The sequence below is a fragment of the Mercenaria mercenaria genome, chromosome 4 (genome assembly GCF_021730395.1).
Source record: "Mercenaria mercenaria strain notata chromosome 4, MADL_Memer_1, whole genome shotgun sequence".
Taxonomy (NCBI): Eukaryota; Metazoa; Mollusca; class Bivalvia; order Venerida; family Veneridae; genus Mercenaria; species Mercenaria mercenaria.
Window position 1 is genome coordinate 17,534,792 of NC_069364.1, and position 22,436 is coordinate 17,557,227.

General features: G+C 34.2%; 1 protein-coding gene across 5 annotated transcripts in view; it reads right to left on the bottom strand.

Annotated features, from left to right (window-relative positions):
- Window positions 1-5,728: 5,728 nt before the first annotated feature.
- LOC123551089 (zwei Ig domain protein zig-8-like) overlaps window positions 5,729-22,436 on the bottom strand; it is a 242,932-nt gene continuing 226,224 nt past the window's right edge. For all 5 annotated transcript variants that reach the window (XM_045339777.2, XM_045339778.2, XM_045339775.2 and 2 more), the window contains 4 exons: window positions 21,352-21,565; window positions 17,898-18,209; window positions 13,976-13,999; window positions 5,729-9,986 (listed from right to left, as the gene is read on the bottom strand). In XM_045339777.2, the coding sequence (XP_045195712.1) occupies window positions 9,844-9,986; window positions 13,976-13,999; window positions 17,898-18,209; window positions 21,352-21,565 (693 nt within the window). In that variant the 3' untranslated portion in view covers window positions 5,729-9,843. The remainder of the gene's footprint in view (window positions 9,987-13,975; window positions 14,000-17,897; window positions 18,210-21,351; window positions 21,566-22,436) is intronic.

A 22,436-nucleotide genomic window follows, 5' to 3' on the forward strand; every position in this document is an offset into this window, starting at 1 on the left:
ATGATTCATTTAATATTCTTATTGCATACAGACATTTCAATTTTTTTCTGGTCTTGCCAGTGCCTGCATGTGAACAAAAACATTGCCTGAAAGAATATCAATCAAAATCTTCTCACTTCATTGCGAAATATGCCAGAAACAACAGTATATTGTAACTCTGACCCTCAGCACTGCATATAATAACAGTGCATTTATTTTGTGTTTTGAAGTTATGAAAATAATCATGAAACGGATATTTCTGTGTAATATGTTCTCAAACATCAATTATTTTTGGTACAGTTATATTTTTACTTATATCAACAGGTTTCTATAAATAATTACAGTCATATATCTTATCTTCCAGGCAGATGCTATATGCGAGTGAATGTCTTCTAACTTCTTGATTTTTCAGAAGTCATCCGGAAAGTTTGCTTCCATTCCAAAATTCTGGAACATTTTATCTCAGAAACAAACTTAAAAGACCACTGTAACATTTCAAAGAGTGGTTTTCAGATCCGCCAAATTTAAAGTCATGGCAATAATAAAGTGATAATACAGAGATGTCGAAAGACCCTTTTCAAACGATAGCGACAAACGGTCACAGCATAGTAAAGATTGTTTCTACGGGAGCATAAATTTTCAATATAATTTATTACGCTTTGATACGTTACAGCTGTCAAAACGAGTTGCTCTATAAGAACTGTACAGTAATATCTTATCCTACGAGGCATATATGTATAAGAACAAAAAAGGTTTCCTGCCGTAATCAAACGAGTTACACCATTCTAGGCAACTATAAATTTTGTATAAGTTTTAAGTGACAGGGACCAACTGTGTCAATATCTAATAATAGCGATTACGTTTTTTTTTAACACAAATAAATAAAAAGCAAATAAGTGTTGAATGAAATAATGTTCCATGAATTTGCATCAATGTTAGTGCAGAAATGTTCCACTATTCCATTCAAGATTATTATAGGGATATTATCATGGTTGATTTAACACAAACCGTTTAATTTTTATATGTAATATTGATATTTATCTTAATCATAGGGTCCCTTCTAGTAATCTTTAATCATCCAAACGTCTTAATACTATATTGTGTAAAACAATGAAAACTTTAGTAGACATAACATCAGTTATTTTTTCTCCGTACGTTTTCTTTATGAATATTGTCTTTGTTTATTTACAAACACATCATATCATAAGTAAGTGAGATTACTTCTTAGAATTACTTTAGGTGATACAGTTCGAATAAAAACTACTTCGGAATAGCGTTTTGTAAACAGCGATATAATTTAAAATGCAGCCCATTTGTTTTTTGGTCGGATTGTGCACCGTGTAATTTCGAAACTGAGCAGAACTTTTACAGATTGGTAATTTCTAAAACATATGCCATTGATTTAATATATATCAATATATATTCCTGAGCGATCTCTGGGGGCCTCGTTATATTTACTTTAATCAGCAGGTTCCTGTGAATGTAATCAAATGTCTTGTAGTTTATCAAAGTGGTTTCTAAAATATGCAAGAAAACATATTCCTGTCAGCAGGGTATTCAGACATCAAGATATTTTATCAAATTTGCTATACATCCAAACTTCTGACACTTTTCATCCATGCCAACACGTGGATATGAAAATATTTTCAAAAACAGGTGTGTTGATTGTTCTATAATTACTTCATTTCGCGCCTGTACGCGATGTATCAAAGGTAAAGTACTTACCTAGATTTGCAATTCTATCTGGTGAAAAATGTGGTCTTGTGGTTTAATTGCGAGAAAATTCTATTCAGATGAATAACTGAGAAATATTTTTATATTTGTTAACTTAGCAATAATTTTGGAAAAATTCTATATTATAACATTTTTGTTAAACGGATGAATTTGCCATTCAAATAGTATCAGTCATACACTCTTCCAAGTTACATATGCTTTCATTCTGACGTAGATAGCGTAAGAATTGCCGGAAATCTTTGAAACAAATGTTTACACATTTTATGACACATAATAATTTCTAATGAAAGGTAATTAAATACGTCAGGTGTAGAGTTAAGAAGGAATGAGACACTAATTTCAACAAGAAACATCAATCTTCCGTCCCAGAAACTGACCATTTTCGTCCTTTTGTTGTTGATACCACAGCCAAATATTGCCAAATCACCAACATGAAAGCCGAACGTTAAAGGGTGCTATACGGGTGTACTTTGCAGGGATAAGTTAGAATCAACTGCTATTCAATTTGAAACAGATATGAGACATATATTTGTTACTAGCCACTGTGCATTTTTGCGAGAAGGATCCAAATATAATGACGGGCTGTAGCACGACGAGGTCGATTGAACAAAACAAACCTTCAAGATTAGGCAATGTGTAAAACAACAACAACAACAACAACAAAAATCCAACAAAAACTACTTGAAAATAGGATGTGAGTAAGATTGGCATTATTGGCATTCCCCTTATGCGGTCACCGCCCCCTCCTCTATATAGCTAATTTGCCGTTCCAAGGCTGTGTCCCTATTTTCAACTTTTGTCTGAATTTCAATTCCCCCTACCCTTTTATACTACCCCGATTTTAGGCCCATCCCGGTCTTCAATACCTGCATCTTCCCGTTTTTACTTACCGTTTCCTTTAAAGGATCACGTATTCCAACACATTGAGTTGTAGCACCATTAAACAGATAAGCATAGCGGCTAACTGTAGGGGGTCAATCTCCGAGTAAAAACTTATGTGCGATATACATGTTTTCATTTTCATTTTCTAAAGTCAACTTATCACCTTCTTTTTACTAGTAAAATAAGTGATTTATTTGTTCTTAACTGATTAATATTTTGTCAGTAGAAAAAACATATCATGAGCGAAGTATATTTTATTATTAAACGCTATGTACTTATAAAATCTGTATGATTAATTGCACAAAACTAACTTGAAATTATGCCGGTATTATTTCATTTTATTGTTTAATTGAATTAATTGATGAAATCAATATACATGCAGCTATCTGACCGGTTTTAAAAGTTTCTTTGTAATTTATTGTAACGATAATGTGATTCGATAACAAAATTTAATTCAATAATGATAATCCCTACTACATCTCATTAAAAACCATTGAACTTTGAAAACTGAAGTTCTTAAATACTTTTTGAACTGTAATTTTAAAACAGGTTATTGCAGCAACATCAGAACTTGTCTGGAAGAAAACATACATAAATGTGTGAAACTCATAGACGCAAGTTTTAACCTTAGAAAGACTGACTCTTACAACGTAGTTCATTGACAAAGGAAAACAGAACGTGTCTGTTTGAAGCTAGAGGATATACCTCTGCTCTGGAATAAAATCTGCTGATAGACATGCTATCTTTCTTTCAAGTATGCTACAGGTGTGCTACCTTTCTAGCTTTAGAGACGTGTTTTGTAATGTTTATTACATAAAACGTTGATATGATACTATAACAATTTAAGATATTTTATTTAAATCCTCAGAATATACATGGCTGTACGTCTGGAAAGCAGTTTCTTCGCTTATTGAGCAATTCCAATGACAACTGTTTATGTCAAATAAAACGAAGCATCGTTATAATAACTGGAAGTCTTTAATGGCAGTCTAGAACACACAATAGAGGAAATGAAGACTTATACTTGAAAACGGTCTCATATGTATTTCTCTTCAACTGTTACAATAGCTATACCACGGCAATCTTTCAGGGGGAGATATTCTAGAGAAAGTCTCTGTACCCCATACCGCTGAGTTGTAAGTTTGTTTTATAGCCAGTCGGGGAAAGGCGGGGAACAGTTGCAAAAATAATTTTAAAGACACATCTGATTTCCCAGCAGTTAATAGAGGACAAATAATACACTAAGAATGTTAGCACAAGATTAATTTGAAATCTATAATAACTAAATCAAATTCGTGTATTTCAGATAATTATAAACTTTTCCATTAGTGCATTGCAGGTCATAAATACCAAAGTTTACACTTAAATTAACTGATGACTACAAGTATAAAACCAACATTTTCTACTTAATTTTAGACGCTTCTTTTTATACTCCACAATCGGAGTTTGCCGGTCAGTCAGTCTGTCGGTCGGTCTGTCGGTTGGTATGTCGGTCAGTCGGTCGGTCGGTCCGTTGGTTTCATAGCTTCCGAACAATATCTCAAGAAAGGCTTCACAGATTTAAATAATTTTTGGTACACATGTGTATCATCATCAAATACAGGTCAAGTTTAACTTTGAGGTCAAAGGTCAAGGTCAAAATGACCTGGAACAGTTGAGCGGTTTCAGGATGATTACTTGAGAACGCTTGTGCCTAGGGTCTTTACAGTTAATAAAGAGGTTATTTATGACCTTCAGATGAACCCTATTGATACTGAGGTCAGTAGCTCAAGGGCCACGGTCACAGAGACCCAGAACAGTTAAACGCTTAGGCCAAGGATCATAAATTTTGGTACACATGTGTAACATCATAAACTTCAGGTCAGAGACGACCTTGAGGTCAGTAGGCCAAAGGTCAAGGTCACAAGGACCCGGAACAGTTAAACGGTTTCCGGTTGATAACTTGAGAACGCTTGGGCCTAGAGTCTTAAAAGTTAATAGGAAGGTTGATCATGACCAGCAAATGAAACCTTTTGATTTTGAGGTCCGTAGGTCAAAGGTCAAGGTTACAGCGACCCGGAACATTTAAACCGTTCCCGGGCGATAACATGAGAACGCTTAGGCCTAGGGTCATGAAAGTTGATGAGAAGGTTGGTCATGACCAGCAGATGATTTTAATTGATTCGAGGTCAATAGGACAGAGGTCAAGGTCACAGTGACCCGGAAGAGTTGAACTGTTAACGGATGATAACTTTAGAACGCTTGGGCTTAGGATCACGAAACCTATTTGGGAAGTTGATCATGACTAGCAGATAGTCCATATTGATTTTGAGGTCAAAGGTCAAGGTTTCAGTGACCCGGAACATTTAAACCGTTTCAGGACGATAACATGAGAACGCTTAGGATTAGGGTCATGAAAGTTATAGGAAGGTTGGTCATGAGCAGCAGATGACTCCAATTGATTTTGAGGTTAGTAGGTCAGAGGTCAAGGTCACAGTGATCCAGGAGAGTAAGAATGTTTCCGGAAGATAACTTTAGAACGCTTTGGCTTAGGATCACGAAACCTAATAGGGTGGTTGATCATGACCAGCAGATGAACACAATTTATTTTGAGGTCAGTAGGTCAAAGGTCAAGGTCATATTGAACCCGAACAGTATAACTTTTTTTGCAAGGTTGACAAATTTACATCATTTTTGATGCACAGATGTAATAACATCATCAAATATAGGACAAGTTCGACTTTGACATAGACTTATTCTGTGACCAGGCCGTTTTGTTGGGTTTTAATTCGTTACTCCTATGGCAGCTCTAGTTTATATTGCTTTCCTAGCAATTATGTATAAACTATGCTAAAACATTTGCTAAATTCCATTTGTCACAACTAATACCTTTTACGTCAAACCATTTTGACATCTTCCTGGTGGTTTAGAATGTTTCACAAAAGCACAAGACAATGAGGTTTCTACCAGTTGTTGGTTCATATTATTATGAGATAATAAATTTATTGTATGGGCCACAAATACACCTTTATGCGATGACTGTCACATAATATCGAGTGGTTGCAGTTTGTAATTGCATACAAATGTAATCATACAATTGTTATTATATACTTCAATGGCTATTGACATAATGAGTAATATCATAAGAAACAAATACACAAAATTACTTTATTAACAAAAAATGTAACAATGTATGTATTACATAATATTACACATTCATCAATGTTTCATGGTAATATCAAAACGCTGTGCAGGCATACTAGATGAAAACTGAGTGGAACACTTAAACATTAAACGTGTCTTACACAATGAACAAATTTAACACAATGCAAAGCACTTACATTTAAAACAAAATACATATGTTTCCTATTTTGCACTGGATTGTGTAAAGCTTTAGTTTGTCATGTTTTCTTTAATTAAGATACACAAACAGATCTCCTGTACATATATTTAGGCCTAAAGTAGTCATATAAAACTAATTTTTGTGCATCTTAGGTTTTAGAGATTTGGGCGAAGTATAAACACTTAATGGTATTATTCACAGTTTAATTAATTGCGCTTTTAGACAATTTGTTTGTTTGTCTGTTTTGAGTTTAACGCCGTTTTAAGGTAGTTCTGCACGTTTGAAAAACCGGAAGTGATGGCGCAACGTCTGTTTTCCGGAAAACGTAGAATAAAGCCTGGATTCGGCGTACGGAAATGAAAATCAGTTTATGAATTAATGGCAACCTGTGAATTGATTTATTAAAATGGTACTGCTAGTATCTTTCTAAAGTTAAAACATCATATGAAAACATGTGACACGTTAAATGATTCAAAATAATGTCTTAAATATAGCATGAAATGGGCAGTTCACTTTAATCATGACCAAATATCTCAAAAGTAAAGCACATGGGCCTATACATTTTATTTTACAATATTATAGACCATATGTTTATTAACGTTTGTGAGAAGTTTCATTAAAATCTACATTTTAGAAAAATTTCTATTCGCGAAAATGTTATGAAAGTTGCGATTTTCCCAAAGACTCCCATTATGAAAAATTGCGTAAGATCTAAATTTTTCATACCAGTCTAGCAAAAAATCAAGCACATGACCCTATCTTTTTTATTTGCTGAATTTTCTTAATATATTCCGAAGTTTTGAAAAATCAGAGTTTAATCAAATTCAACATTGTAGAAAAAATTTCGATCCAAAAGTGCAGAACTACCTTAACAGTATTTCAGTTATGTAACAGCGGACAGTTAGCCTATTATAACCAGTGTTTCTGGGTTCTGCACCAGTACAAACTTGTTCTCCGCAAGTAACTGCCAACTTCCCCACATTAATCAGAGGTGGAGGACGTATGATTTCAGACACAATGTTATCAAATCGTCACATAGAACATACGCCCCAACCGATCCATAGATCTACGCTCTCCCTACGGTTGTTAAGACAATTTGAGCTAACGCTGTTCGGAACGTATTTTTCCAGTCACTGAGACAAATGTCTATCTATATCTGTCCTAAATCTGGAATTCAATGTTGCTTCTAGATTAAACAATATTCCAAGCGTGTAAAACTTAATACATTATCTACAACCGACATCACAATACCAGCTATATTTGGACTGTTATTACCTACTTTCTTTCAGGTGGCAGGGTCCACATGAACAACTTTAATTTTGACATCATTTCTGTTTTTCAGTAAACATGTATTAGTGTTAGTGACCCTGGTTGTTTACTCCCACTACTTCAATTTCACACATAACATACATTAAAGCACACCCGTATTGAATGGTCCGGCCCGACAACTAACAATAAAGTGTAGTAAATATAACTAAAACAAAAAAACCTACATGTACAAGCATGAAACATAGTTGTAAATTCAAAATGCGCTATGAACGTTTGTAAGACAGATGTTGTAACCAAATCTGCCTCGACTGGACTGTACTGTAAAACTAAAAGTATCACAACTTTTTCGAGAAACACCAGAACAGCACGAGGATAAAATAATGTAAATAAATAAGCCAGGCAAGCAGTCATACATTAACTGTAAGACATTTTGCTCGGTGCTTATCTCTTGTACTGATTTATGTATCCTGATGTGCGTGCAATGGTATTCTGAATTTATTTTTAATGAAGCTATTTTCATAAAAAGTTATACGTCGTCTTAAAATTACAGATTTGAATAAAAAACAATCACCAAAAGAGTCATGTCACTGGATTTTCATTTATTCCACTTAAGAATATAATGATTTCAGGCACCAAATTCCAGACACACGTGATGCCTTCCATATACAGTATTTGTTCTGCGAATATAAAATGAAACATATAATACCTTTTAAGGTAAATATCTATGTAGTTAAATTCCATAGCAGAAACATCATACAATACAAACAACAAAATAGTAAAACAAGTCGTCCTTTCTTTTCAAATAAAGCACAAATAATCACTGCAAATTTTTCACAATTGAACGAGTATTTAAAAAGGAAATAGATAACTGATTACTTTGTGCATCATCTATTCAACTTGTTAGTACATAAAAATACTCTTATTCAAAAATAGTACCAGCCCAGTTTTTCAAGTATTTCAGAAAACAAAATATACTGACACTTATATAATATTTTGGAACGATGCACAAAACACGTGCCATGTGCACTTCGAAGACATGAAATTTGAAAGAAACTTAGATAGTTAAAAGATGCAATTGTCTAAGTTTATTCAAGTGACCAAGGCAGTAGTAAATGATGATAATAATTATATCTTGTCTACAATACTACTTAATTTAAAAAAAAAAATCAAGTTTCATATAAATTTCTTTCAATTCTTCAAGCAACAGTCCATGAAATTGAAATGATGTTGTTTAATTCCACTTCCTGTCAGTAATATCAGCAAAGGTACATAAGATTTGAGCACTAGGTGTTTAAAGGTTAAGTTACTCGTTTTATGGCTCTGAAAATTCCTCATATATAAGAATTTACATAATGATAAAACATATACAAAAAACAAAATCTTTCAATTATACATGAATATTTTTGAAGACAAAAAGCACATTAAGGGACACTTATAGCAGTTACTGTTTGAAATGACGGAACTGAAGTATATTTTAATACAAATGCTATATACAAGACGTTTTTGTACAGAAAGAAGTATCACACGTCTTAACGGATCTAACCGATTTGTGCTAAAAGTACCTTCGATATCCGATGGTTCAAATTGATCTGAAAAAATATCAGTGAGACGTGTCTGATTTTGCATTACGAGGTTGAGTTTGTCGGCATTATTTCTACCACAAATCGGTGTTACCGGTTAGACACGGGGGGTACAATATATATATTTATTTATTTAGAAGCGTGTCGGTCAATGGTCAAAACTATTTCCCGAGGTTTTATTACATGACATTACAAATAATTTTCATATTCATTTTCTCCAACAGTTCACTTTTGCCCAGCAACATATAATGTTGAACAATCAGTAAATAGCACAAATCGTGGACCGGCAATGCATAAATAGCCATGTAATAATAATGCTTATGGATGCGCTGCCAATCTATTCAGTGTTGGTTTATATGTTTTGAAATCATGATGAAACTGGCATAGTTCTTCCCGATGAGGTAAAAATGAAACAGTATTCAAGTCACTGAAATATATCAGGCAAGCAATGATACGAATATAGTAGTGTTAAAAGCATTTGTAATAAAGATAAGTAACACACTCTGGTTGACGGTAATGAACCGCATTTGAACAAGCTCCACAATGTACCGTCTCACAATCAAGAATAAATAAAGTCTAATATTAAAACAAGTAACATTTGGTCGATATTGATGAGACATGTTCAATTTAATGCTTCACTGTCTACAATCTAAATATACTATGTGGAAAATAAAATAATTCCGCATACAAAATGTACTGTAGTTTTGAAACTCCAAGTCAGCAATATTTGTATAACATTTATCTATATTTTTCACTGTGCATGTTAAATGTCACAGTCATTAGGACACTTCTTCGACTTCATTGCCATACAGTTAGTATCATTTTTACGAAAAGTTTACTTAAGGCCTCCAACAATTCCACGGGCCTATCGGCCTGCCTTCGACACGACTGCACAAGCAACAAGAAGCGATGCTTAGTTTTTCACTTTAAAATTATGTTTCTACTGCATCAATTTTAGATTCTGCCGTGCTGATCATTCATTTGGACACAAGCCATCTTTAATAGTATTTTTTCTGCCTTACATCCGCAGACAATATAAAGACGTCGAGATAATGAAACTTTCCCAGGAGACCAATATCACGATGGGTACAAAGGCAATGCTCTCAATGTAAGAATAACAAATAATAACACTGTATTGAGCAGAAATGTCCTGGGAATACGTGCCGCCGCCGATCTTGATGTATAAGATCCTTTATCAATTGGCTTATCACCGATTGTCCCTAAAATGTAAAACCGCAAATAAATTAATCACTTCGAATTGAAACTTTATTATATTTTTACATTATATTTATGTTATAGGAAACACATTGTAATAGTATAGATAAATGTATATTTCACAACACAACTGCGACCTAACCTCAGTGAAAGATTTAAGATTACATTTCTTTTTTTAAATGTGTACCCTAAGCAATAACACAAATGTATGACTGAGGTCATGATTTTCCTCTATATTTCTAGAAATCAATGTTCTGACAATATCTGCATTTGCCATCAAGAAAAACACAAGTTTGATAATAGGCATGTTGACATAGTGAATACTGATCTTAATTCATTTAAATGAAATGTGGTTATATGTCTTAATATTTAATTTACCTGAATAGCGACAATGGATGCTTTGAGTTTTGTGTCTATAGTACGGTGGCATAAAGGTGCCCTGCGATTTGCTAAAATATATATATTGTCGGTCTCAAAAGAATAAGAGCTGTCACTAATGGTGACAAATGCCCCCGCAGCGCCTTGACCTTTGACCTGGTGACCCCAAAGTCAACAGGGGTCGTGTACTCAGTAAGTACTATCAGCATGTGAAGTTTAGAGGTCCTGAGTGCAGTGGTTCGCGAGTAAAGTGCCTTCATGCAAAAAGTTTACATTGACCCCTGTGATCTTGACCTTTGATCTGGTGACCCCAAAGTCAGTAGGGGTCGTGTACTCAATAAGTACTACCAGTATGTGAAGTTTGGAGGTCCTGGGTGCAGTGGTTCGCGAGTAAAGTGCCTTCATGCAAAAAGTTAACATTGACCCCTGTGACCTTGACCTTTGATTTGGTGAGTCCAAAGTCAGTAGGGGTTGTGTACTCAATAAGTACTACCAGTATGTGAAGTTTGGAGGTCCTGGGTGGAGTGGTTCGCGAGTAAAGTGCCTTCATGCAAAAGGTTAACATTGGCCCCTATGACCTTGACCTTTGATCTGGTGACCCCAAAGTCAGTAAGGATCGTGTGCTCAATAAGAACTATCAGCGTGTGAAGTTTAAAGGTCCTGGATGCAGTGGTTCGCGAGTAAAGTGCCTACATGCAAAAAGTTAACATTGGCCCCTGTGACCTTGACCTTTGACCTGGTGAACCTAAAATCAGTAGAGGTTTGGAGGTCCTGGGTGGTGTGGTTCGCGAGTAAAGTGCCTTCATGTAATAAGTTAACATTGGTGTGACGAACCGACATTGGTGTGACGAACGGACGGACAGTTGAAAACTAATATGCCTCCTTTCGGGGGCATAAAAACAAAATAGGAGAAATTAACAAACCGATCGTGTCAGTTTTGAAAACAGAATCCCAAAAAAACATCTGCGAATTTTTCACATGTCTCTACTAAAGAAACTATTCATGTACGGAGGAGCATCTGTGCCAGGTGGGTGTTATTGACTGATTAGCGCAAAATTTTTAATTGCTTATCTCTAACTTTCGACTTACTATCTCAAAATTACGACTTGTATCTTTCCTCATTATCCTCAAAACATTAACGTCCATCTGCCTGTCGAAAGTTCAAAAAAGTTAATAATTTTGTTATTACTAATGCTTCTAAAGTTTTTAGCTTGGAAGGCATTGAACTGACTCTTAAATACGATATAGGTCCTACACATTCATTTATAGCATTTGTAGGTACATAGGATGTAGGTACTCGAACAAGGGTCTAGCGTAATTTAAGGTCATTACCCTATCATGCATCCATGTACGAGCTACTCACAGACGAACAACTAGATTTTCTCCAGGTAACATAAGTTTGTTTTAAAACTGTAGCAAGGACCAATACCAATACCCCCATGCATACTCTTCCATACATACAGTTACTCTAGTAAAGATAAACATTTAATTTTTTTTTTCAAGAAAAATAAATACGCACATCACTTTCAAATTGTTACTTTCGAGGTTGTTTTTCTCCAGTAAATGAATATAATTCACATGCCAGCTTTATGCCACCATCATATTTTCACATTTTACAAGAACATACTAGATTAGGTTGTATGAAAAGATATGCACATAGAATGTAAAAATGCATTTACTTTTTCGCATGAGACATGATTTTGAAGTCCGCCCGCTTAGCTCAATAGGGAGAGCACAGATCTACAGATCTCGAAGTCGTGAGTTCGATCTCGGGGCGAGGCGTATGTTCTCCGTGACGATTTGATAAATGACATTGTGTCCGATATCATTCGTCCTCCACCTCTGATTCATGTGGGGAAGTTGCCAGTTACTTGCGGAGAACAGGTTTGTACTGGTACAGAATCCAGGAACATTGGTTAGATTAACTGACCGCCGCTAAATAACTGAAATACTGTTGAAAAATGGCGTTAAACCCAACCAAAACAAACAAACATGATTGTTGACTTCTTTAGATACATATCTTTGTTTACAAAAGTGTTGACATAAAACTGTAGTTTTCCGAAATCTGTACTGTACACTTATAATATGAATAATGCAAATGTACCAAATGAATTTTAACGCGTGTTCTGACAAAACAATAAGGAATGTAAGCTATGATTTTCCTGCTGCAAAAGTAAGTACCCAGTGAAAATCAAAAGAATGAAGAGCCATGTAAATGTAATGAAAATCAGTTATTTATTACTCTGTTTAAATACTTATATGAACACAAATAGTAGATTGTGAATGCACCTGTTAAAGGGATACATAGGTAAAGCTGGGGATGAAAAATTAGAATCCCACATTTTTAATGACATGCTTAGTAAAAATTAATATATGTGTTTTACTTTGACAATGTGGGTGTGCGACTTTTATGCTTTTGCTACTCTAACCCACGTCTGCCAGGACAGAATAAAATGTCACGTATCACTTTTCTTTTTTGATTTTTCTCATTTTTACCACGGACAAAGTAAGATATTTAGAAAACTGATGGTAACATTCTTCATTGGACAAATTGTTTTATGTTTTCGTGACTTTACATGCAGTGATTTAGCGCCTCTTTCCTTTATTTTTAATCCATTTAGAAAAAAAATCACGGATCTGTTCCTGAAAACAAAACCTGAGTATCCTTTTAAATGTGCATTTATATTTTCAATGTAATATAAAATTTTACAAAGAAATGACATTGAAGCGCTTAATCAGATTATAAAACTGTAAGCTTATTTCCTCAAAAACGCAACACATTTTTGAATGTTTGAAAACCCGTTGTTTATATTCTTATGTGTTTCGATTTTTCCTGCTCATTTGGACGGAATAAACATGTGTACTCGTATTACTACATATATGCAAATACACGGTGATAACTTTGACTATAAGCCCTTATCTACACAATTATAGAAAACTCTTTTTAGGCAATGTTGCTTTTCTTTAAAGAAATTGTATTAAAAATTCTGACAGTAATTCATCATAATACACATTTTATACATTCCGTCAAAGGCGAAATATTTGAATGAAGCGGTTTGTGAAATGATTTTGTATAGTGCGACTTCATTGATCAAAGAGAAACGCGTGCTTGTATGACAAGGAGTGTGATTAAAATGTGAGGCACAGTTTGGAAACATTGTTAAGCTGTATGGGTTGTATGCGTTGTATAAATGATACGCAAGTGACTTGAAGGGCACGTGTGGGTAAATAGATGTTCTGGGTCTACTACTTCGTTACTCACAGACTGGCAGTAGAACGGGAGTGGCTGTGATTTTGAAAGAAAAAATAAATTATTTTAACTTTTGAGAAGACAAAATACAGCAATTATGCCAGAAAGATATTTTCTTGTCACCTCAGGTAAATACTTTCTAGACAATTTGCTTTTATATTTCACTGCAAAAGCAAGAGCAATAAAAACCTTTGCTTTCGACGAATGAAGGAATAATTTCCTATGTTTACCTTTAATAATGAATTTTTCATTGCATAGAGGTGCAATTTTAATGAAAGAACTCTTATCCGTTTCAGTAAGGCAACAAGAAAATATGATTTTCGGCCTCCTGTGAATAAAACGTTATACATGAACAGATTTACTCACCTCTTTTAATTGGTGACGTTTCAGCTGAAAAAGTAAGATAAATTTTTATTAGTGTATCATTATGCGATTTATGATTGAATACAACAGAAAGAGTAATAACAGAAATCACGACGTACAATTTAATTAAGAAAGTGAGCATGGGGTGCACGCTCAATTTATCAAAGCAATTCGCTGTTGAGATACCAATGCTCCTGCACGCAATTGCCCCATTACAATAGTTAAATCTTCTGATGTTCCTGCAATAACGTATCAAATGGATGCACCACATTGTACATCAAACAATCATGCAAATATATCATTATAATTGCTTTAAAACATGTTTCCTTATGATAAAGGCCTGTAGCACATGTACAATGGGTAAATGAATATATTCTTTAATTTTAATCAATACATGTTTCTAAATATAACTAGGTGACCATTACAAATTCTGTTTTTGTCAGAAAAATTCATTTGGTTCATTTTACTGTTTTGAAAAAAATATACAAGACATACAAAATGATAAAACTTGTAAACTTTGTAACCGCACAATTTTTCGACGTTCTGCCAAAACTCGTCGAGAATATCTTATACGAAATCTAAGATAAAACGGTAACAGACATAACTACAATTTTCAATGCTAAATTTTAGAATTATTCATGCGTGGATAAATGAATATAGATTTCTAAGCCGCCCGTAATGGACTTAAATTGCAAATGATAAAATATTTATTCTTTGTTAAACAGAATTTATGTCAACATTTTTTCGGTACGTTACTATATAGGTACATTTTGTATATTGTAGATACACAGATATAGTCTGAGAGTATTCGCAATAATGACATCTTTAAAATTAAATTTTAAATTTCAATATTCATAAAGAAGATAATACATCGAATGTTATCATATCGTTTGCAAAGTTGCAGTATCTATGATGGTTTTATTTATTTCGACAAAGGAACGCTTCACGTTTTACAGAAATACTTTCAGTCGTGGTTAAATGTTCCTATATGGTAACATGGTTAAAAACATTGGCTCTAATATTTTAACATATCGTCGGGAATCTAAACACCAACTACACAGATGTATAAGATAATTTATAAAAAGGGCAAGACGGCAATGTCAAAATACAGCAGTAGTATTTGAATATAAATATATTACAAAAGATTGCAAAATTAAAGCTGTGGGGCAGAGAGAAATAACGAGTACTGAATCACAAATGTACAGCAGCAAGCTCCAGATGATATAATATAACTTCTTGTTTCCTTAACCAACGTGATTTTAGCCTGTGATTGAATGGGAAAATATGCATACAAAATACTTGGATATTCCTAAGAACAAACGGAGTATCGTACAGACAGCCAGAGTGGGTTGTTACGACTTTCCGGTAGACAGTGATCAATAACTGCACAACGTCTTACCTTTTCCTTTATATGTATAAATTAACCTTTGGTTGGTTTGAAGAAATCAGTCTTATTTAAGACAATATTTCGGGAAACACAGCAATTAAGTCCGAATTTGACTGATCTGTGGGTTATTTTGGAATAGAAAAAGCCTCATTGATCAGTTAAGAGATTTCTATTGGCAGGCAAGAAACAATTACATTATAGGCAGATGAAGAACATTCGTCTCAGATTACTGGCATTGTAGTTTGCCAACATCGTTATCTAATGTAAATTGTTCATTATTGCTTGATAAATGCCATATCCAACTTTAGAGTTATTATAATATCTGATCCAATTTCGATCACAGATTCCATTTAAGATTAATGTGTAAACATGGTGTTCTTACATTTTGTTACTGCTCATGATCAGGCTGAGAAAAACCAAGTTAGATAAATGTATCAGAAAGCGTTACCTGGCATACATTTTTGAAGCTTCATAAGAAGCTTTAATCTACATATATTTATGATATATAGTGTAAGAAAAGTGTTTTCATAGATTTGAATATTAAAATATTTGGTTCCCGCCGATACCAATACAGAATTTCATATTTTTTTCATTTTGACTGAAACTTGCAATAATCTTATATTCTGAAATGTTCTTAATATATAGATCAATATTTATTAAATCTTACCCTTCTAAATTTCTATAACGAACTTGCCGACATTTCAATTTGGACAGTACCATTAATTGTTAAAAGGGGTGCTTACCAAAAAGATACTGACTGAATGGCGAACAGTGTAGATCATGATCAGACTGCATGGATGTGCAGGCTGATCATGATCTACACTGTTCGCAAAGGCAGAATCAATCGTGTCCAGCATGATATAGGTTCAGATATAGTGTTTACATTCCATGTATGCAATATTATCATTATATGTTAGCAATAATGAGTTCTACCTATTCTTCATATCTGACATCCAATGTAAAAAGGAATCACCAATTATCTAAACTCTGGCATATAACTGAGCATTCACTAAATATTGAATTATACCTAATTATTCGTAGGTAAAATACGAAACGTTATTACAAAAGTTCTAAATAGATAAACCCACTGACGTACATGTCCCTTTGTGGGAAAAATATACATAAAAATTGGCACACGATAAAACACGTGACCAATTTCACATATAAATATCAGTTTTAATGGTCCAGATTTTTCTTCAATCGTTAAGACACATGTTGCTTTGTAACCAAAAAGTAAAATATAAAAATATATTTAAAAAGTCGTCAAAAGATAATAATTGTTATTTACATGAAACGTTTTTCTTTCTTTCAAGGAATATTCGAGCATTCGAGCTTTTAAGGAAACTTTTAAGGTAGTTTTGTATCTTTGATAAACGGAAGTAATGGCTAATTAATCATGGACTCATAATTCTAAATTGAAAATCATTTCACGAATCAACGACAACCCGTGAGTGAATATAACACAGCCACTGAGCCATGCATCACAAAGTAGGCCCACGACAAAAAGAAGCTGTAACGGAAAAATATAGTGGACGTATTGTTTCAAAAATCCAACAACAAGTACATTTTAATTATATGCAAAATACAGAAAAGGGGGTGGTGGTGGGGGTAAGTGGCAGATAAAAGGGTCGGGTGTTTGGGAAAGTGGAAAAAGGAAGGATAAATATTCCAGGGAAAGCCATATACAAAGATAAATAGACAAGTGAGAAAAAAAAACAACAGTGGGGCACTGCCAAAGACACACACACACGCTCACAAAAACACACACAAAAGCAGGATAAAACAACAGTGGGGTACCGCTAAAGGTCGGACGGCGGTCAAAATTATGGTATTAAATTAACTCGTTCACAGTAAAAGGAGAGGGGGTAAAATGCAAGGGAGCGCGATTGTAATGGGGAAGGGTTGGGGCGGGTAATGTAATGGGGGTAGAGGGAAATAGAGGAAAGAAACTCAAACAACAATCAAGACAACACACGCAACACAAAACACAAGACAGACTGAAAACAAGTTGAAAATAGGGGCACCGCCTTGGAACGGTCAGTTACCTATACAAAGGAAACTGGGGATTTAAACGTTTCTGTCGCTCCAAAGATACAAATTTACATTTAAACGTTTGGCGGGCAAACAGTCACAACGTGGGCTGCGACATGCGTTCGTTAACTTCCAATGATCACGTGATTTTTGCAATGTGTCCCCCCTGTTTGTATTGCGAAATACTTTCAGAAATCGAAGATGCTTTATTGTATTTGAAGCAACGAAAACTATGTCATTTAACAAAAAATAGATAAAAGTACATATTGATTTTATCAAATATATGACAAAAAAATATATAAAGATTATATGAAAATGTTGTTCCTCGGGGGGTCGTGTCTGGGTTTAGTGTTGTAAGAGTCTAAACTGACTGATTCTTGTTGCCTAAGGAACTTAAGTTTTTGTTTACATACCGCTCTATTAAGTTTTTCGCTTTAAAGTTTTTGTTTGTTTCTTTAAAAGAATTTCGCGGACGACGAGACAAATTCCCTGTATTATGACACTTACCATTTAAAACAATTACTTTTGTACTTGTTATTTGCATATTTGATGAGCGACACACGTATGTTCCATCGTCTGTCATTTCTGCTCTGTCTATTGTTAGAACACTAGTAAATTTCCTTTTTATTATTGAAAACTGTTTTGATATGTGAATTCCTTTCCGTCTTTGTGAGGAAATTTTTTGTCCGTTCCTGAACCAGTCCATTTCCTCTGGTGGGTAATGTTCTCCTGTAGCGTTACATTGTAGTTTTATTGTTTCACCCCGTTCCACGTACTGGGGTTCAGTAATGTTTATTTCAGGTATTTCCACTTTGGGTTCTGCAAGTAACATATAATATGGAAGTGAATTCTACAATTAATCAAATACAAATATTTAGCAACACATGACTGTTTGGTAAGATTACATGTAACTTTGTAAATATTTTTCTTAGTATTCAAACGAAGTTATTATTTGTTTAGAGTAGTTCTGCATGTTCGGATCAATTCTTTTACATCGTAGAATTTCACTAAACATACTTATAATATTTGACAAATAAAAATTTAAGAAAGATGGGATCGTTTGCTTAATTATTTCCTAGACTAACGTGGAAAAACTTGGACATGGGTCTCTGAGTAAACCAAACTATTAATGACATATTTGCAAATTGAGCTTTTTTTCCAATGGATATTTCAACGAAACGTCTCATAAATATATCTGCCAATAAGTAAATTGATTTGCAAATTTCATGCTGACTTTAAGAAAATGCTTGAATAACTCAACAATATCTGCTTTTTGTCTTGAGGAAAGAAGCTAAAACGTTGCCGTTGTAATTAATGTACTGACGGGTTGTCATTAATTCTTAAAATGGCTACGGTTTCCGTATGCCGAATACAGGCTTTTTTCTCCGTTATAAAGCAAGATAAATGACGATACTACATTACATGTACTTCCTTTTACCAAACGCGCAGCCTTACCTTAATTGCATATAGTAAAATATTTAGTAGCGACTTCACAACCCCAGCTGGATAGATGTTTCAACGGGTCTTCGGAAATGAAAAATGTTGCTTTTTAATGAGCTTACTATCCTATTATTAACAATTTTTGTAAAGCTTGATTAAAACTTTCTGATCAAAGTGGCAACCTAAATTAATTACAACGAAGCTGGATAGCAACACCTAAATAGATAAAAGATATGTATATTTTTTGTATGACAATTAAATTAAAGAACAAATATGGGAAACGCGTTACAAAACTTGGTATGTGTACTGTTTAGTTGAAACAAACTAGACGTTTTTCGTAATTGTTCTATGTTTTAGTAGATAAACAGAGTATATACGATGGATATAAAGTACCCCCTGAAACTCATATCACTCTGTCAATAAATGTTAAAACGCAACTGTTTTGTCGTGAAGCATGCCTGCACTCACTAACCTACTATATTTGAATAGCTAACTGAATTAAAAAAACAAGTTTGCTATCTTAATTATTTACTTATAAATATCTAGTATTTGAACGTGTTTTTCTTGTTGATTTGCCTTCTGCAGAGACATGTAGTGCATTATGGTCACGTTTCCTTTCAGTAATGATTTACACGAGCAATCTTGCAGTTTTCACTATCGTGCCTGTGCAAGAAATAAACATGACGTAAAGAGATACTTTTATTTACAATATCCCGTAATTATGGAACATTATGTGATTTACGATTGAAAGCTTGTTTACAATTAAACCGCGAAAATCCCTAAAATGATGTTTTTGCCACTATCCGTTTTCAGGGCGGTACCTCACTATAGTCATGTATTTACTTTGTGCTGCTGAGTTTATATGGTTTTATGGACTACTTGCAGTTTTACAAATTGTATGTTTAAGGCGATACCTATAATAACAGTATCAATTCAAACGTGCAAATAATGCGTTATATAAAGGAAGCTCAGAGAGGACATGTGAGTTTTATTTTTATATTATCTCGTGACCACGAGATATAAAAACGAAAAACAAAATTCGTGGCCACGAGATAGTTTAAAAACAAAAATCGAAAAGCTATCTCGTGGCCACGAGATATAAAAAAGAAACAAAATGTTAACTCGTGGCCACGAAATAACTTTTCCGTTTATTTTTCTTTCTATATCTCGTGGCCACGGTATAGCTTTTTTCTTTTTTATATCTCGTGGCCACGAGATAGCTTTTTTCTTCTTTTTTTTATATCTCGTGGCCAGGAGATAGCTTTTTCGTTTTGTTTTTTAATCTATCTTGTTGCCACGAGATAAGTTTTTGTTTTTTGTTTGTTCTTTTTTTTATATCTCGTGGCCACGAGATAAGTTTTTGCTTTTTGTTCTTTTCTTTTTTATAACTATTGGCCACGAGATAGTATAAATATAAAACTCACATGTCCCCTCTGAGCTTCCGTATTGTACACATATTAAAAACCGCGTCTTCTAAATAGATATCCGATTTGTAAAAGTGAATGATTTAATATTTTGTTGGTTTACACATCCATACAAGCACTCCTTTTGGCATTACAGTTTAAATGACTACGTTCGTTTAACAGGCTTTTCCAGCTGGATTGTTGTTCTTTATTTCAGCCGTAAAATAATATCATATTTGGCGTGAGCTACATCTGCAATACTTAAATACTTCAAAGAAAGTATCTCCCTTTACAGCATTTTATACGGTAATGTTTATACAAGCACTCACAGCTACTTGAAACCTAAACGCGCAGGCATCATCTTCAGATTCTGCTGAGTATAATAAATTAATGACTGCAGTTTTGAAATTATTATTCAGTATCGTTTTAATTTTCATGTTCAAGTAAAATTTGCTATTAAAATATCAATCTCAAAAGATAATTTGTGAACATGGGGCAATGGCACCGCCTTGAAGAAATAAGTATTTCTCAAAATCAGTTAATCTTTAAATGCTGAACTAAACAAAAACATTTACAGATATTTAAACGATGTAGCAATAAAGTGATGAAAAGGCTTTGAAGTAGCGTTATATTCCTTTCAAAACACGCAGTGTGTACATATATGCACAACTGTTTTAAGTTGAAACAGGCCACATGACGGATATGTACTACCAATTTGCAAACATTAGTTTTCTATAGATCAAATTGATCCGTTAACATGATGTTTCTTTTGAACAAGATTGACATGGAGCAAGATAATATAATCACATGGGTCTTAAGCACCTCCCAAACTTGGTTCATGTCTATTCTATTTGCAATAAATATACACACAAATTATGCCAGAACCATCATTTCCAAACCAACAAATTAAACTGGAGAACCGACAACTATTCAATGTTGATGTGTTAGTCACCAGTTTTATGGTCTGTGTTATAATGTGTTTGTTACAATGTTTTTTACATTTATAATTTCTGCTAAGAAGTATTGAAAAAATTGGATCAAAAACGAAATGAAACGTTTTCCTAACTCGAGACTACATGTGATAAAGACTATTTCATTCAATCAGAGAATGTTCTCACCAACTACGTGTAGAGTCACTAGTCTTCGTACAGTCCTATCTTTGGAGGAAATCTGACATTCATAAATGCCATCGTCTTCCAGCTTTACGTCTTTAATCATGAGATCCCATTGGTTCTTGTGTACCACGTGAGAGACTTGGAGACGTTTGTCGTCAATTACTGTCATTTTACCGGAAGTAAGTGGAAATGAACTGTCGAGGCGCCGCCATACAACCTGTTAAACCAAAAAGAGCTCATATTTCAAATTGTACTTTCTTAATGACTTCTTTGTAGAAGCTTAACTATAGGACCAAGAATTTTAGTGATATTCGATTTTGAGATATGTAAACTTGTAGCTGTTTCCATGTGTTGAACATTATTTCAGCAAAAACCAAATTAATAAGTGGAAATTTTGCAACGTAAAACAGCTAGTCTTAGTCGTCGTTTACATAAAAGTGCTTTATGACATGTACTGTATATTTACGTGATTCATTTGTACAGCGAATCATACAACCGATTATTTCAATTAAGATCACAAGAACATTATTCTTTTACAGTAGTCTTTCCGATTTCTTTTCTATTTACTATATTTCCGAAAGTTTGACAAAACTGATTGAAGCGTTGTGCAATGTTCGTTTATGCTATGTTATACACCAGTCATACATACGGCGCGGATAGCTACGTCTAGCTACGGACAGAAACGTAGTAATCCGTATCGATCCGTACCTCAGAGTAGTCATTCGTATTAATCCGTACCAAAAAGTGGTCAAAACGTATTCAAAACTTATTCCAAACTTGCAAGTTTCTCCAGCTTTTGAACATGCACAAAAGTTTGAGCGAACCGTAGCCATTTGAGCGTGACATTAGTCCAACTTGGCTGAAACTTATTCATCCGTAGTTAAACGTACTTAAACGTAGTTATCCGTACTGTCACGTACCTCGCCGTAGCCGAACGTAGTTATCCGAGGCTGCTCGTACTTGAGCATAGTTCAACGTAGTTTACCGCAGACCCGTCCGTGCGCTGGGCATGTTGCAAGGCGCAGTAAAGCGTAATTCAACGTAGTACCTCGTACTTATTCGCGTCCTGTATTGTTTTGTTTGTTTCC